Source organism: Bidens hawaiensis, unplaced genomic scaffold (assembly GCF_021521415.1).
Source record: "Bidens hawaiensis isolate Kalapana, Puna unplaced genomic scaffold, B.hawaiensis_p1.1 tig00006555_1, whole genome shotgun sequence".
Classification (NCBI taxonomy): Eukaryota; Viridiplantae; Streptophyta; class Magnoliopsida; order Asterales; family Asteraceae; genus Bidens; species Bidens hawaiensis.
This window is the reverse complement of record NW_027491442.1, coordinates 535,902-550,952: the sequence shown is the minus strand read 5'-3', so window position 1 is coordinate 550,952 and position 15,051 is coordinate 535,902. Positions and strand designations below refer to the sequence as shown.

The 15,051-nt window shown below is 37.9% G+C and overlaps 1 protein-coding gene and 1 pseudogene across 2 annotated transcripts; one reads left to right on the top strand and one right to left on the bottom strand.

Annotated features, from left to right (window-relative positions):
• Positions 1–3,410: 3,410 nt before the first annotated feature.
• On the top strand, positions 3,411–5,540 carry LOC143632945 (phosphatidylinositol 4-kinase gamma 4-like). The gene is made up of 2 exons (XM_077101352.1): positions 3,411–4,927; positions 5,028–5,540. Exons 1-2 carry the CDS (start codon positions 3,569–3,571, stop codon positions 5,400–5,402), a joined length of 1,734 nt encoding a protein of 577 aa, XP_076957467.1. The 5' UTR covers positions 3,411–3,568; the 3' UTR covers positions 5,403–5,540.
• Positions 5,541–8,642: 3,102 nt separating this feature from the next.
• LOC143632912 (E3 ubiquitin-protein ligase SINAT5-like) lies at positions 8,643–14,579 on the bottom strand (annotated as a pseudogene). The gene is made up of 3 exons (XR_013153595.1): positions 14,244–14,579; positions 12,768–13,154; positions 8,643–9,055 (listed from the first exon to the last, which is right to left on the bottom strand). The product of XR_013153595.1 is annotated as an E3 ubiquitin-protein ligase SINAT5-like (transcript).
• Positions 14,580–15,051: the final 472 nt, after the last annotated feature.

Below are 15,051 nucleotides of genomic sequence, written 5' to 3'. Positions count from 1 at the left end.
CTTAGCTTTAGGCGAAGTTACCAGCTAGGCGAACTTAGCTTTACAGCGAAGTTGCCATCAGGCGAACTTGGCTTCAGGCGAAGTTGTCATCAGGCGAACTTGGCCTCAGGCGAAGTTACCAGTTAGGCGAACTTAACTTTACAGCGAAGTTGCCATCAGGCGAACTTAGCTTGTAGGCGAAGTTCATCGCTTTGAAGGCGAAGTTGCCCAGTTGCAGGCGAAGTCGTCCAGATCAGCCGCTGTTCGGTTTCTGACCAGCATTTCGAGCGATTTTAACACCCTTGCTATGGTTCAACATCACCCACTACGCTTCCCGACCATTTTCGGTCGCTTATACACTAAAAAGCTTGGATCTTTAAACTTCAAAGATCAAGAATCATACCTTTTTGAGCTTGTTAGGATCTCGTTTAACTTGTTAACACACTAATCGCTCTCTCTCTCTCTCTCTCTCTCTCTCTTGGATCTGCCCGGTTCTTCCCTTGGTCTGGCCGGCGAAGTGTGGTGTGTGGTGTGTGTGTTTTTCTTTTTGGAGTATTAGAAAATGAAAGGAATGAAAGATATCTTGGGTTTAGGGGATATTTATATCCCTTAGATCCCATTCTCATTTAACCCATCTCAATTAATCTAAGTCCATGATCCGCTCCTTACCCGATATTAATTAATAACGCGAAATCACTAAACATAGCTTTCTTTATTCATCATTAAAATTTTAGGATGTTACAAGCGGCTGATAGTGACCAGGCCGGCTGTGTACTATTCCTTTTCCACCAACTGCAGGCTATGCACGTGCTACGACAGGTTGGTGAGTAGGCAGCGGCTGATAGTGACATTAAGTAGTAGAGCGTGCTGCTCGTCGTACTGTTGTCAGTGAGCTGTCGTAGCTTTGGTCAGATCTTTTGTCCATACCTTGGCAGCTACAGTACAAAAGATCCTCCAGTATCGTACGGACTGGCTCATTTGGGCGGGAAAATTCCCGGCTTTGGGCGGGAGTATTCCCGGCTTGCTCATTCCCTCTTCAGGTGACATTACTGAATTATTTGAGAGTTAGTGCCTTGTGCGTGTAGCCTTGCTGCGAGGGTAGCCTTTCCTGATGGCTAGTATCCGTAGCTGCGGGAACAGGCGGAGCACGTCACCATTGGGAGGCTTTTCCTGCGGGAACAGCTTGTGTACTGCGCGTAAGGACGTCGCGTCTCTGAGCATGGTTGGTCCTGCGGATCCAGTTGGTCTTTGCGCAGACGTCCCTCAGGAGTCTTGCGAGTTCAACTGCGCAGACGTCTCTTCGAGGTGAGTCTTGCGGGTCCAACTGCGTAGACGTCCCTGTTTAAGGTGAGTCTTGTGGGTCCAACCGCGCAGACGTCCCTGTTCAAGGTGAGTCTTGCGGGTCCAACTGGGCTCTGCTGGGACCTACCTCTTCAAATATACAAGTCAATAAACGAAGTGCGTTTGGTTAAAGACTTAAAAGAAGCTTCTATTTATTTAATTTTATTATTACTTTTTTATTTTCTTTTTGTTTTGAACGTGGTTGGCAACATTAGGAAAGAGGTTAGGAAGTTTCCTAATAAAATAAAAGGCAAGAAATTGTGTTAAGACTTTGGATGGGGAATATGCTTTTTATTTTTTTTTCGTTTAATGTTTCAAGAGCATCTCATTTTCCACCTTCTACTTAATATGCTTAAACTTTCGATCCCTAGGGTTTTTAAACTATAACGGTGTCATTATTTGATTTGGATCCTCGCGTTAATATCCATATATTCAACTTTGAGTGTGAACAAACGTGGAGATATGATTTAGCTCAACTCGATGGTGTTAAGCCAAGTTTGATCTCGATTGATAGCATTGCATGTCTTTGTCTCAATTTAGGCTCAACAAAGATTAACGGTTGAATATAGAGCCAGAAATATTTGTGTGCCTGGATAACTTAAAAAAATCTATCTGTCAAATTGAATGAGAGTATATACAATACAGGCTTTGGTAGAAGTCTCATATTCAAATTTTATTTTCATTAGTTTCTCTTGGAAAAACAAAAACATGAGCATATTCGAAAATCAAAACTAACCATAACCGATCATAAAGACGATTATGGTTAAGTGAACTGATTAATCGGCCATTCGATTATGGTTTATTGGTTACAGTTAAATATGTCTTCATTAACCGACTTTAACCAAAACAAACCCCAAACTTATATGTTCATGTTTTTTCCAAAATTTATGCCATTTTTTGTACCTATATTTCCTCTTTTATACCTCCATTTCTAGATTCCTACATTTAAATTCATTTTACAACTATCTATAACCGAGTTCGAAACAACATAACCAAGCTTGAAACCAACATATTTCACCTTCAAAACTCATAAAAAAAATCTTTGAAAACCATAACCCAATCATTTTCAACCGAAACAAAGAAAAACCATAAAAATAAAAAAAACATACATTAGACAATTAATCGAACTTAACCAAAACCGACACATAAAACATGGTTTGAAACCAAACATATTTCACCTTCGAAACTTCACAACTGAGCTTTTAAACCACAACCAAATCATTTTCAACCAAAACAAATTAAAAAAAAAATACACCAGACAATAAACATAACTTAACCGAAACTAACCCAGAACCAACGTTCAACTAACCTACAGTTAACTAACCATTCAGTTACAATCACAGTTTGTTTCGGTTATGAATTAGGATTAATAGCATGTTTGAGATTGAGTTTGAAAAATGGTTATTGATTTTTTCAAAATGAAGTATTGAAAAGCCAGGAATTGAAGCTTTTAGAAAACTGTTTTTTAACCCTTTCAAAAAGCTAAAATAAAAAAGATTTTTATAATTGCCAAACACCTTATAACTTATTGGTTTTTTATAAACATCAATAAGTTAATAAGCATTTTTCAAACTCAATCCCAAACATGCTCTAAGCAATCTTTCAAAAGCGAAGCTCGATTAATGTCATGGTTAAGTCCTCATAACTGAACCGAACCGACTTTACACGCCCCAAACAATAGGGGCAAAATTGTCACATTTTCAAACTCATCAAAGAATTATTGTCTTGAACAAAAAGTCAAGATTCAAACGGCAACACAACACGCGTATTCTAATTCCAATTCCAACACTTATCTTCTCTCTCATTTCTTTTCCTTCAAGCCATCGTTGCCATTGTAACCACCACCTAATTCGATCAATCAACGATCATCATTCATCTTTGAATCCGTCAAACCACACGTTCAATTCCATCTTATTCGCACCCATTTTCTCAATTTCAATTTCATCACTTGGGTAAGAATCTATTCATCTTCTTGTTCTATGCACATCTCACTCTAATTATCGAAATTAATCATTGTTGTTCATCAATTTCGTTACTTGATACTGGTTTCGGGATCTGGGTCTGTGGATCTTGGTCCTGTAGGAGTTAATTTCATTTTGGTTGCCCCTGTACATACCTAGGGTTTGTGGGTCTGTAAAAAAATTGAAGCTTAATCATGGGTAAAATTTGGGCGTTTTGATGTATTTGGGTTTCAATCGGTGAAATTTATTCGGGTTTTGTTGGATTCGGGTAAAGATTAAGCGGAACGATGTCGTCGGCCGGTGTGATTGCGATTAGTCCGTTAAGTGATGACTCGGTTTTGCCGTTGGGGCCGGTTTGTAACCAAGAGGAGATTATGATCCAGTTGGCGATACCGGGGTCAGTGGTGCCGATGAGAGTGTTGGAGTCGGATTCGATTGAGTCGGTGAAGCTTCGGATTCAGAGTTATAAGGGATTTGTTGTTAAGAATCAGAAGTTGGTGTGTGGGGGGCGGGAATTGTCGAGGAGTAATTCGTTGGTGAAGGATTACGGTGTCGGTGACGGGAATGTTGTGCATTTAGTTGTTCGGATTTCGGATCTGCAAGTGATTAATGTGAAGACGTCGTGTGGGAAAGAGTTTACGTTTCATGTGGAGAAGAATCATGACGTTGGGTATGTGAAGCGAAAGCTTATTAAGGGTAAGAAAGGGTTGAAGGATATTGATGAACAAGAGATCTTGTTCAAGGGTCATAAGCTTGAGGATGAGAGGCTTATTAATGATATCTGCAAGAACAATAACGACGCGGTTATCCAGTTAGTGGTAAGGAAGTCTGCCAAGATTCGGCCTAAACCGGTAGATAAGAATTTTGAGCTGTCGATTGTTGCGTCGCAGTCGAAAGATTCGGAAAAGGATGATATTGCTGTTAGAGAACTTAGGAATGGAGCTCATGGTATAGAGTATTACGGGTTGGTTCCTAAAGAAGCCTTGAATAGATCTGTCTGGTTGGAACCGGTGATTGTTAACCCGAAAGCTAGTCTTCCGACTGTTGTTTTGGACCTAATTAACTCTACTTATGATGGTTTGATAAAAGGGAATTATCCAATAAGGTCATCTGAGGGTACTGGTGGGGCCTACTTCATGACGAATGCGTCCGGGAGTAAGTATATTTCTGTTTTCAAGCCGATTGATGAGGAACCCAAGGCTGTAAATAACCCTAGAGGGCTACCTGTATCAACAGACGGTGAAGGGCTTAAAAAAGGGACGACTGTTGGTGAGGGTGCGTTACGGGAAGTTGCTGCTTATCTTTTGGATCACCCGAGAGGCGAACGCAGGTCTATATCTGGTGTGGACATAGGGTTTTCTGGGGTCCCGCCTACGTTCTTGGCTGCGTGCCTGCACAAAGGGTTTAACCATCCGGATGGTGTGAAAGAGAAGATCGGTTCATTGCAGATGTTTATGGAGAATAATGGAAGTTGTGAGGATATGGGTCCCGGTGCGTTTCCGGTAGATGAGGTGCATAAGATCTCTGTGTTGGATATTAGGATGGCTAATGCGGATAGACATGCCGGAAATATTTTAGTCAGTAAAGGGCAAGATGGTCAATTTGTTCTTATTCCTATTGACCATGGCTACTGTCTTCCCACCAGTGTAATTTTCATATCTTTGCTGTCTAAATTATGATATCTTTTTTATATTCGTTTAAATAGTTTTATAATATGGTTTTCGTTTTTGTTTAATTTAACCGCAGTTTGAAGATTGCACGTTTGACTGGCTCTACTGGCCACAAGCTCGCAAACCGTTTACTCCCGAAACACTTGATTACATCAAGTCACTGGATGCTGAGGAAGATATTGCTTTACTTAACTTTTATGGATGGAATTTACCATCCGAGTGTGCACGCACTCTTCGTATATCCACTATGTTACTTAAGAAAGGTGTCGAGAAAGGATTTACACCTTTTATTATTGGAAATATTATGTGCAGGGAGAATATTAATAAGAAATCGGTGATTGAAGAAATTGTTGAAGAAGCAGAAGATCTTGTTCTTCCCGGTTGTAGTGAGGCTGCGTTCATTGAGGCTGTTTCTCAGGTCATGGATCGTCGTCTAGATTTAATCGTCTAAGAGGAAGGTTTATGGGACTATAAATAACTAGCATATAAATTTGTTTCTTTTTTTTGTGTGTACAAGACCTTATGTGCATATGTTCTTGGCACATATGTTTCAAAACCTTCAGCAGTTAAAGTTGGTTATATTTGACTATTCTTTTGTTTGTTGTATTTTGGTATCGGGTTTTTCGTTGGTTGGCCTGAGTTTGAGTAACTTGTATGCACAAGTGAAGTTAATAACAGCCAAGAGTACAGCTTTAGGAGATCAATCTTGTGTCTTTTTGACATTTGTTTGATATGAATAAACAGCCAAAATGGTTCTTTATTTGTGATCACCATGATGGTAGATCGCGCTGTCGCCAGTTAAGGCAGGAAGTTCGTCGGTGTTAATAGGGAAAGACCAATGTATTCCCGCGCATTATCCTAACCGGTTGGTACATAAAATGATATTATTTCTAACATCATAACATACAGGTTGGGTTGGTTGGATAACGGTCAAGATGGGTTCTAAGCAAATTTGGGTCAAAGTAAGTTGTCTAAAAATATCTATTTGGTTTAGGTCAAAAACAAGTTCGGGTAACTTCGTTTGCTCTGTTTCAGCTTTCACGTACTTCGTTTGCTATGTTTCACGTACTTTTTTTTCACTTTGTTTTTCGTTCAGTAAACTTCGTCCAAATCCCATTAAATTTTATATCTGATTAGACTATTAGCTTTAACTAATATTATTATTTTAGTTATTTAAGTAATTAATTCACTTGTTAACTCTTTAATCAAGTTAAGCTTAGACCATTTTATTTACCAAGTAGTATTAAAGTGATAAAATTGTAGAGTAATATTTGTTACAAAGAAAATCAATCAATCAATCATACCCGGTATAAAATCTCACCAATAGCAAAGCTATAAGTAGGGTCTGGGAAGGATGGGATGTAGGCACACCGTTCCTCTATTCAATAGAATAGAGAGGTGGCTTCCAGAGAAACCCTCAGCTCTAAAAATCATATGTATGAGAGAATATAAAAACAATCAAAATTCACAGTAATATAATTAATAATAACACTTAGTAATAATACTGATAATAATATATAGATATATTGAAATAATAAAAATAAAATACAACAAAGAAACTACATAATGTATGAAAAGAAAATAACATAATGGCGTGTGAACAAAAATAAGGTAAAGAGAAGCCCCTAAGGTATTACTTTCTCCCTAAAAATCATTAACCTTAATTCTACGTCTTCAAGAATTCATATCCTCAATCATGTCCTCAGAGAGGTTTAGTTCTAGCAAATCATGTTTAATCCTCTCATCCCAAGTCAATTTTGGTCGGCCTCTGCCCCTCCTCCCCTCTATATTAATGTTTTCTACGAATCTAACAGGATTCGTTGGCTGCCTTCTCTTCACATGTCCAAACCATCTCAATCTCCACTCTCTTATTTTGCCTGATATGTTAGCTACCCCTAATCTCTCCCGAAACACACTGTTTCTTATTCGGTCTAGCCTTGTGTGCCCACACATCCAGCGCAACATTCTCATCTCCGCTACCTCCATTTTCCGCTCGTGTGCCTTCTTGATGGCCCAACAATCTGTTCCATATAACATTGCAGGTCTAACTGCAACCCTATAAAACTTTCCCTTTAGTAGAGTTGGGAATCTCCGGTCGCACAATACTACTGTGGCTACTCTCCATCTACACCATCCTACCTGAACTCGATAGGCCACATCACTGTCTAACTCCCCATCGCTCTGGACAAACGATCCTAGATACTTGAACTTCATTACTTGCTGGACTACTTGCCCTTCAATGGTGATCTGGATGTCCTCATTGTCATTTACTCCACCGAAAACATAGTGGAGGTACTCCGTTTTAGAGCGACTGATCCTTAAACCTCTCTAAGGTTGTTCTCCACTCCTCTAGTCTCATGTTTTGATCTTGTTTTGTCTCGGCTACTAACACAATATCGTCTGCGAACATCAAGCACCACGGGAGTGTCTCCTGAATCATCTTTGACAACTCGTCCAAGACTACTGCAAAAAGAAACGGGCTCAACGTTGACCCCTGGTGAAGGCCTACCTCCACAGGGAAGAGGTCAGTATCCCTCACGGGTGCACGGACACTTGTAGCACTCCTGGCATACATATCCATGATTATCTCTATATATTTCCTCGGGACCCCTCTGCCCTCCAGGCATTCCCAAAGCACTTGGCGTGACACACTGTCGTACGCCTTTTCTAGGTCAATAAACACCATATGAAGGTCACGCTTCTTCTCCCTATACTTTTCCATCAATCTTCTTATGATGTGTATTGCCTCTGTGGTGGAACGCCCCGGCATGAAGCCAAATTGGTTCACCGTAACCTAGGTTTCCCGTCTAAATCTAGCCTGAATCAGTCTTTCCCATAGCTTCATAGTATGGCTTAGTAGCTTGATTCCTCTGTAGTTACCACAACATTAGGCGTCTCCTTTGTTCTTATAGATAGGGACTACGACGCTACTCCTCAAGAAAGAAAAAGAATCACTGCAATTGGGTGGCATTCGCACTAGCAGTGGTGATGTCAGTGGTAGCCAGTGTTGTAAAAATCGTCGGTCGCTAGTCGGGCGATGGGGTGGGACTAGTAATTAATCGGGATTAATCGAGATTAATTAGGATTAATCAGATCGGACTTTAATGCATAATTTTCAGTTTATACACACACACACACGCACATTTTTATATGTAATTTTCAGTTTTATACATACAACCGGAAATTAGCTGGAATCAACAGGATTTTGCTGGAATCTCACCGGAAGCCACTAATTTTGGCCGGAATCTCGCCAGAAACCGCTGATCTTGGCCAGAACCTCATCAGAAAATGCCGATTAAGTTCGATTAATCCTGATTTTGGCAGGATTTACCATTGACCGATTAGCCCAAAATTAATCAGCGCATTGGGGACTAGCGATTAATCGTGGATTAATCAACGCATAGTCGGGATTTTGCAACACTGGTGGTAGCAGCGGTAAAGGCAGTGGGTGGTGGTGATGCCGTTGCTGTCAGCAACGATGGTGGCAAGGCTTGTAACCCAATGTTGGACAAAATGCTACATTTAACATTGTCATAAATTTCCATCATAAGTTCATATAGAAGTTACATCCATGTGCTTTAGCTTTACATAGAGATCACTTACACAAAGTCACAAACAATCTCATTGCCATAAAATTTCCCACACATTCAAAAGATTAAAAGAAAAACACGCCTCCATTCACCGTTTTCTTGTTCATTTTCGTATGCATCAACGGGCCCGTCTGCATTACACAAACAAGCAGGACCCACGAAACATAACCGAGCAAGTTAACCTCACATATTTGGAACGTAAACAGCAGTACCATCATTGTTAGGCGGTTCTTTCCATATCCGACCCGTGACCCGCAACTTGAGCTCTTTCTTTTCTCCCCCAGAGAAGAACAGGGCCATGTTTCTTTGTATTATGAGCCCGTCGTGACTGTCCCTAACTTTTCTGTGACCGTCTCTTATGCTCCGAGGGGTACCCTCCCATATTAACTTTCTGCCATTCCCGCCAACCTCCAAACTCACCCATGAACCGGAGGAATGCCATGTAGACGGGAGCCATGCTGAGCTGGAACGCCTCGAAGTGGAGACAAAAATACTGCCCGTAGCAGTTGAACACCTGCGTGTAATAAAAATTTGTAACATAAATATTGGTTGTTTATTGGACAGGAAAGGGTTTATGGGTCGACCCGACCCGGCCCATTCAGGCCCATACAAACATGACCCATTTCAACCCAAACCCATTTTGACATCTTACCCAACTCAGCCATTTTGCCATCGTTCTCGTCACCCTAAAATGTTAACTTTTTAAATGTAAAGATCTTGTAAATCTACCTATTCTAATAAAGTAAAATAAATGTGAACACTTGACATGTTTTGGTTAATTCTCACAATTTTTTCCCTCCAAAACTAATACACCCTAATATATGTAATAAATCAATAATTATTCACTTTCCTTTTACACTATATTTATATAATATCTATATATTTTTATAAATATAAATATTAACATATTATTTTACTATATATTTCAAAATACTTGGTGGATTCCAAAGATCAACAACAAACCATGTTTCTCAAACGAAAATTGTTTCGGGTTTTTTTGTGAAAGCTAAATTTGATTTTATGGGTCAAAAGTTGGTAAATAGATTGTTTGGTACAAGTTAACTACATTTATGTCAAAATTTGTTACGGGTCAAAAATGAAAATTTTGAGTATTTTTAAAAGTTTGAGAATGCAAAATAGATTTATCGTCAAATTTGTTATGGGTCTAAAGTGTTGACTTTAAAATGTCAAAAGTATGAAAGTTAGAATTTTAAACATGATTCGGGTTTCAAGTTTATTTTTCAGAGCATTTTTTGAAATAATCAAAAGGTTTGGGATTTGGCAAATTGACTATTTTTCCCTCAACTATTAAAATTTAAGAAAAGATTGCGAACACTTTTGACATGCCACCCCATGCCTATCAATGCTTCTAACTTTTATCAAATTTGAAATATTTATGTCAACATTAATTTTTCCTTCAATGGTGATCAGAACGTTGTATGGGAAGCATCTCATGCAAAACTATGCTCAAAAGAAACAAATCATCATCATCATCATCATCATCATCGTACTCAGTATATCCCACCAATAGCAATGCTATGGTAGGGTCTGAGGAGGGTAAGATGTAGACAGCCTTACCTCTATCCCATAGGGATAGAGAGGCTGCTTCCGGTGAGACCCCCGGCTCGATAGTAGTTTTGAATCAAGCCTTGGACATAAGACACATAACACTCAATCATCGGGACACCGGCTGATTGGTGCATGTGCCCTTGTCTTTCGGCTATCAACGCCACCACATGATGCCTGATTAACCTTCCGCCACTTTTAACGTTATTTTCACGTGATTAGTAAAATAACGTCAAAATTAGTGCAATTTTACTTTTGCCCACCCAAGGGTTCACACATATATACATTATATGTGCGCACCGCAAGCAGGGCGTGATTATTAGACTAGTTATATAATTATCATATTTAAAAGGTATTCAAGTGTAATATTATTCATGTTATATAGAGCTCCTATGCAAGCAGTGGCGAAGCTTGGACATGCACGTCGAGAGGGTCGGACTCAATATGTATAAAGAAATCCATAAACTAGGAGGGAGGGCTCAAAATTTCGGTCGGAAACGGGTAACTTTACACTATGTATATAAATTTTCGGCCGAAAAAGGATAAATTTACACTACCGATCATAAAAACGGAGGGCTCAAATTTCGGTCGGAAACAGGTAAATTTACACTATGTATAAAATTTTTCGGCCAAAAAAGGATAAATTTACCCTACCGAGCGAAAACGGAGGGTGTCGGGCTCAAAAGTTCGGTCGATGTATAAAAAATTTCGGCCGAAAAAGGATAAATTTACACCACCGAGCGAAAAAACGGAGGGGGGCCGGGGCCACCCCTGGCCCCAACTAAGCCACACCACTGTATGCAAGTATGCAAGGCCGTCTCCGAAATTTTAAATGTCTCGGCCAAGCCAAAATAAAAGGGCATGTAGGCCCTAACGAGGAACTAAATAAAAAGGCCCAATACCTCAAATGGGTTATGGGTAAAAAAAAAAGATTGGCCCAATATCTATAAGAGGATTAAGATGTACATATTGTATAAGAAAAAATTTAAAATATACATATACATTTTTTTGTGCCCCCGAAAAGTAAGTACCCCCGGCCTGTTGCCCGGGTTGCCCAACCCACCAGCCGGCCCTGCTCCTATGTATTCTGCTAGACTGTATTTGAAATAATTATTAATTACCTGTCGGGCATGAACGATTTGGCGGTAGCCGACTGATACAACCGATGGCCCATAACCAAACTTGCAAAACTCGGTCTTCCTTTACCATCGCGGTCAAAACCGGGAACAAACACAACAGCTTCAACACACACCATATAATCAATTGCTTCCCAAAGCAACTTATGAGCATTAGTCCTCAACTCAATAACAGTACTCTCAGGCTAACAGTACTCTCAGGCTCGTTATCACTCTCCGCCACCCAACCCCACCACCCCTCAATGTTATACGACTTCACCCAACCCCACCACTCTCAGGCTCAAAAGAAACAAAATATTCACAAAATTGAATGGGTTAACATGCTATTTTTTATGTCGTCATTATGACAAAATCGAGAAACCCTCTGAAACTTATCAAAATCTTTTTTATGGTGTAGCTCAGAAAAACATAGTTCTCGAAGAAAATCCATTGCTATAATTTAATATTCTACTTTCCTTAGACGGGTGGTAAATTGATAAATCAATAAAGGTAACGTCTCTTTTGTATTTAGGCTAAGTGGTTAGAACTATTATCGTATGAGAAGTCTTATTTTCGAAATTCGTTCATAACCAAAATTCTTTTAATTATACATATATGACACCGAGAATGAATTTTTCAATAGAAAGAAGCATTCTCGGGTACGATTTTGCACGGGCATTTTTTTTATTAAATTCATTTAAAAAAATCATTTTGTGATATAAATAAAATCAATTTATGTACACATTGTATAGATACAAGCATAGATGTAATATATTTTTTTTCATATACGCTATGTAATTATTTGTTTTACTTATAATTTTATAATTTGAATTATTCCGTGTGTGACACGGGCTCTAAAACTAGTTTGTAATAAAGTTTAAAAAAATGTTAACTTTGAGCAAAAACTAAAGAATCAAACATCAGTAAGTAATAAACAACATTAAACTATGAGCAAAAACTAAAAAATTATCTTAATAATAATTTCATATCAAACATAAATTTTCAGATATATAAACACAGCTTAATAGCTTTGACTAGGAGTATAATGAACCGAGCCCAAGCCAAGCTCTACAAGAGCTCGGCTCGTTTGGAGCTCTATTTCTATTTTCTACTGCTCAAGCTCGTGAGTAGTTTTTTCAGCTCGAGTCGGCTCGGCTAGTCTACTATTTATTATATGTTTTAAATAAATTTATATTTATTTTTGTATATATTTATAATTAAAATAGTTATAAATAACATAATATATACTATTTAGTTACTTTTATCATAATTTTATATATAATAGCTATTATTATTATGTAAATATATTAATACATCAAATAAAAGTTATATAAATAATGGGCTCGTTTAGGCTTGTGGGCCTACTCGAGCTCGATAAGTGAACTCATGGGCGGGCTCATTTATTAAACGTGCTTATTTTTAGACTCAGGGTCGTTTAAGCTCGTCTTGATTCTAGCTTTTAATGGGCCAATCTCAAGTAGCTCACAAGCAGCGTGGCTCGTTTATACCCCTAGCTTTGATCAAAAGAATGTGCATGATACTAACCGTAAGCATCCATGTGGCGTTTTCAACTTCACGAGGATTAGACTTCACATAACGGTGATTAAAGGTGTACCCAGAATGCATATCTACTTTATGATCATCTCTTAAGTGAGAAACTAGATACGGGATATCACCTTCAACCGAGCATTCTGATCCAGCATATGGACAGCTGTATGGCCTAAAGTTGCAGACAGCTTCATGTTTCAACTTGCTATAGTATGGGAAAATCCCGGGGCACCCGAGGGAGTTATATTTGCAAGGAAACTCGAGTGATTCTGCCACTTTTTCCAACGCAAGACACCTTATATCCCCGAGTTCTTGACGACACGTTGGACACCTGTTGTGGACCCGTGTCTTACAAGTAGAACATATCGTGTGCCCGTTGTGACACTGCACAAAATCACAAACATAAATAGATTTTACACAAATGTGTTGCATACTTGCATAGAGATGCATTTGACTGTTTGAAGTCAAACATGTTATTTCAGCACTCAAGATTGTTTCTTGAAGTCATTGATATATTATTACAAATACTGGAATTGAAAAAAATAAATAAAAAGATGAATAATTGAATACAAACTGGTAGGCCTGTAAACGAACCGAACGTTCGGTGAACTATTCGGTGAGAAGTTCATTTATGTTCATTTATTTAATAAACGAACAAACATGAACAAAAACTTTATGTTCGTTTAATTAAACGAACGAACATGAACACATGTTCCGTTCATTCATTTATGTTCATGGACGTTCGTTTATGTCTATTTATTTATGTTCGTTTATGTATTAATAGAAAATAATTAAATATTATCTGGATAGGTCATTTGCTTAAAGGTTTTATATTTGTTAATTTGTTATCTTTGTTTAGTTATGCTCGTTTAGATTTTAAACAAACGAACACAAATGTCCATTTTTAAATAAACGAACATGAACATAAATATTTGTTCGATTAAGTGTCCGTGTTCTTTTAAAGTTAAATGAACGAACACGAACATGCCCTTGTTCGTGTTCATTCGATTCGTTTACAGGCTTTCATAATTCACATTGATGAATTCATCGGTCTCAATCTCTAGGCTCTGCCGATTTTATTTGTGTTCACATTGATGAATGCATCGGTCTCAGTCTCTAGGCTCTGCCAATTTTATTTGTGTTCGTGAACCGTTCGTGAACACACTAATTTCCTTAATGAACGAACACGAACACAAAATCTCGTTTGGTAAGTGTTCGTGAACCGTTCGTGAACACATTATTTTCTTAACCAACGAACATGAACAAGGCCTTGTTCGTGTTCGTTCGGTTCATTTACAACCCTACAAACTGGTGATAAATTTCACATTAATTTGGTATGAGAAAATAATATGTTTGACCAAAAAGTCAAAATTAATATCATAATCCTAAAATCCCTATATCAATCAACAAAGTTCAAATCCCTAAATCAAACCATATCAATAACATCAAAAATAAATAAATAAATAAACAAACCTGATGAATAGGAGGGTACACTGAGTTGGTATAAACAGGGCATTCAAGAAGCTCATGAACACTAGTTGTGGGATTAATAGAAGGCACAACAATATTAACAACATTATTATTATTATGATGATGATTCTTGGAAGATGAAAAATGGGTATTATTTTGATGATGGTGATAATTATTATTATTATTATTATTATTATTATTATTATTATTATTATTATTATTATTATTATTATGATGGTGATGGTGATTATATGGAATTTCATCAGAATCCAAGGCATCAGAGGTTGAAACACATTCAATGTTATCAATTTCCATCTTGAAATGAAAAAAAGATCGGATCTTGAACAATAATAATAATAATATTATGTGGGATTTGAATATCTTGGTGTAAAGATGAAAGCTTTTCCCTCCCCAATGAGGTTAAGATGATGAAATCAATAACCAGGGGGAGGGAGATGAAGGCAAGAATGACAACAGGAGGTGCTTTGCTTTTCTTGATAGGTTTTTTTTTTTTTTTTTTTTAATGAGATCAGTGGATAGGGTTGAATAATGGGATTTTATTATTGTTTGTGAATTGTAAACTAGATTGCAAAATGTTGGATTATTATTGAATTATGTATGTGTGGTTAGTTGAGAAGGGCTTATCAAATTTGGTACTCAAGAAAGTAAATTTGTATTATATTATTTCTATTTGAAGAAAAATGATATGTTATTTTGAATGTAATGGATTTACCCCTTTTGTGCCTTCTATTATAGTCACTTTGCTCGTGAGTTGGTTAAGATTGGTTTGTTAAAGGTAGAATTGAGTTGT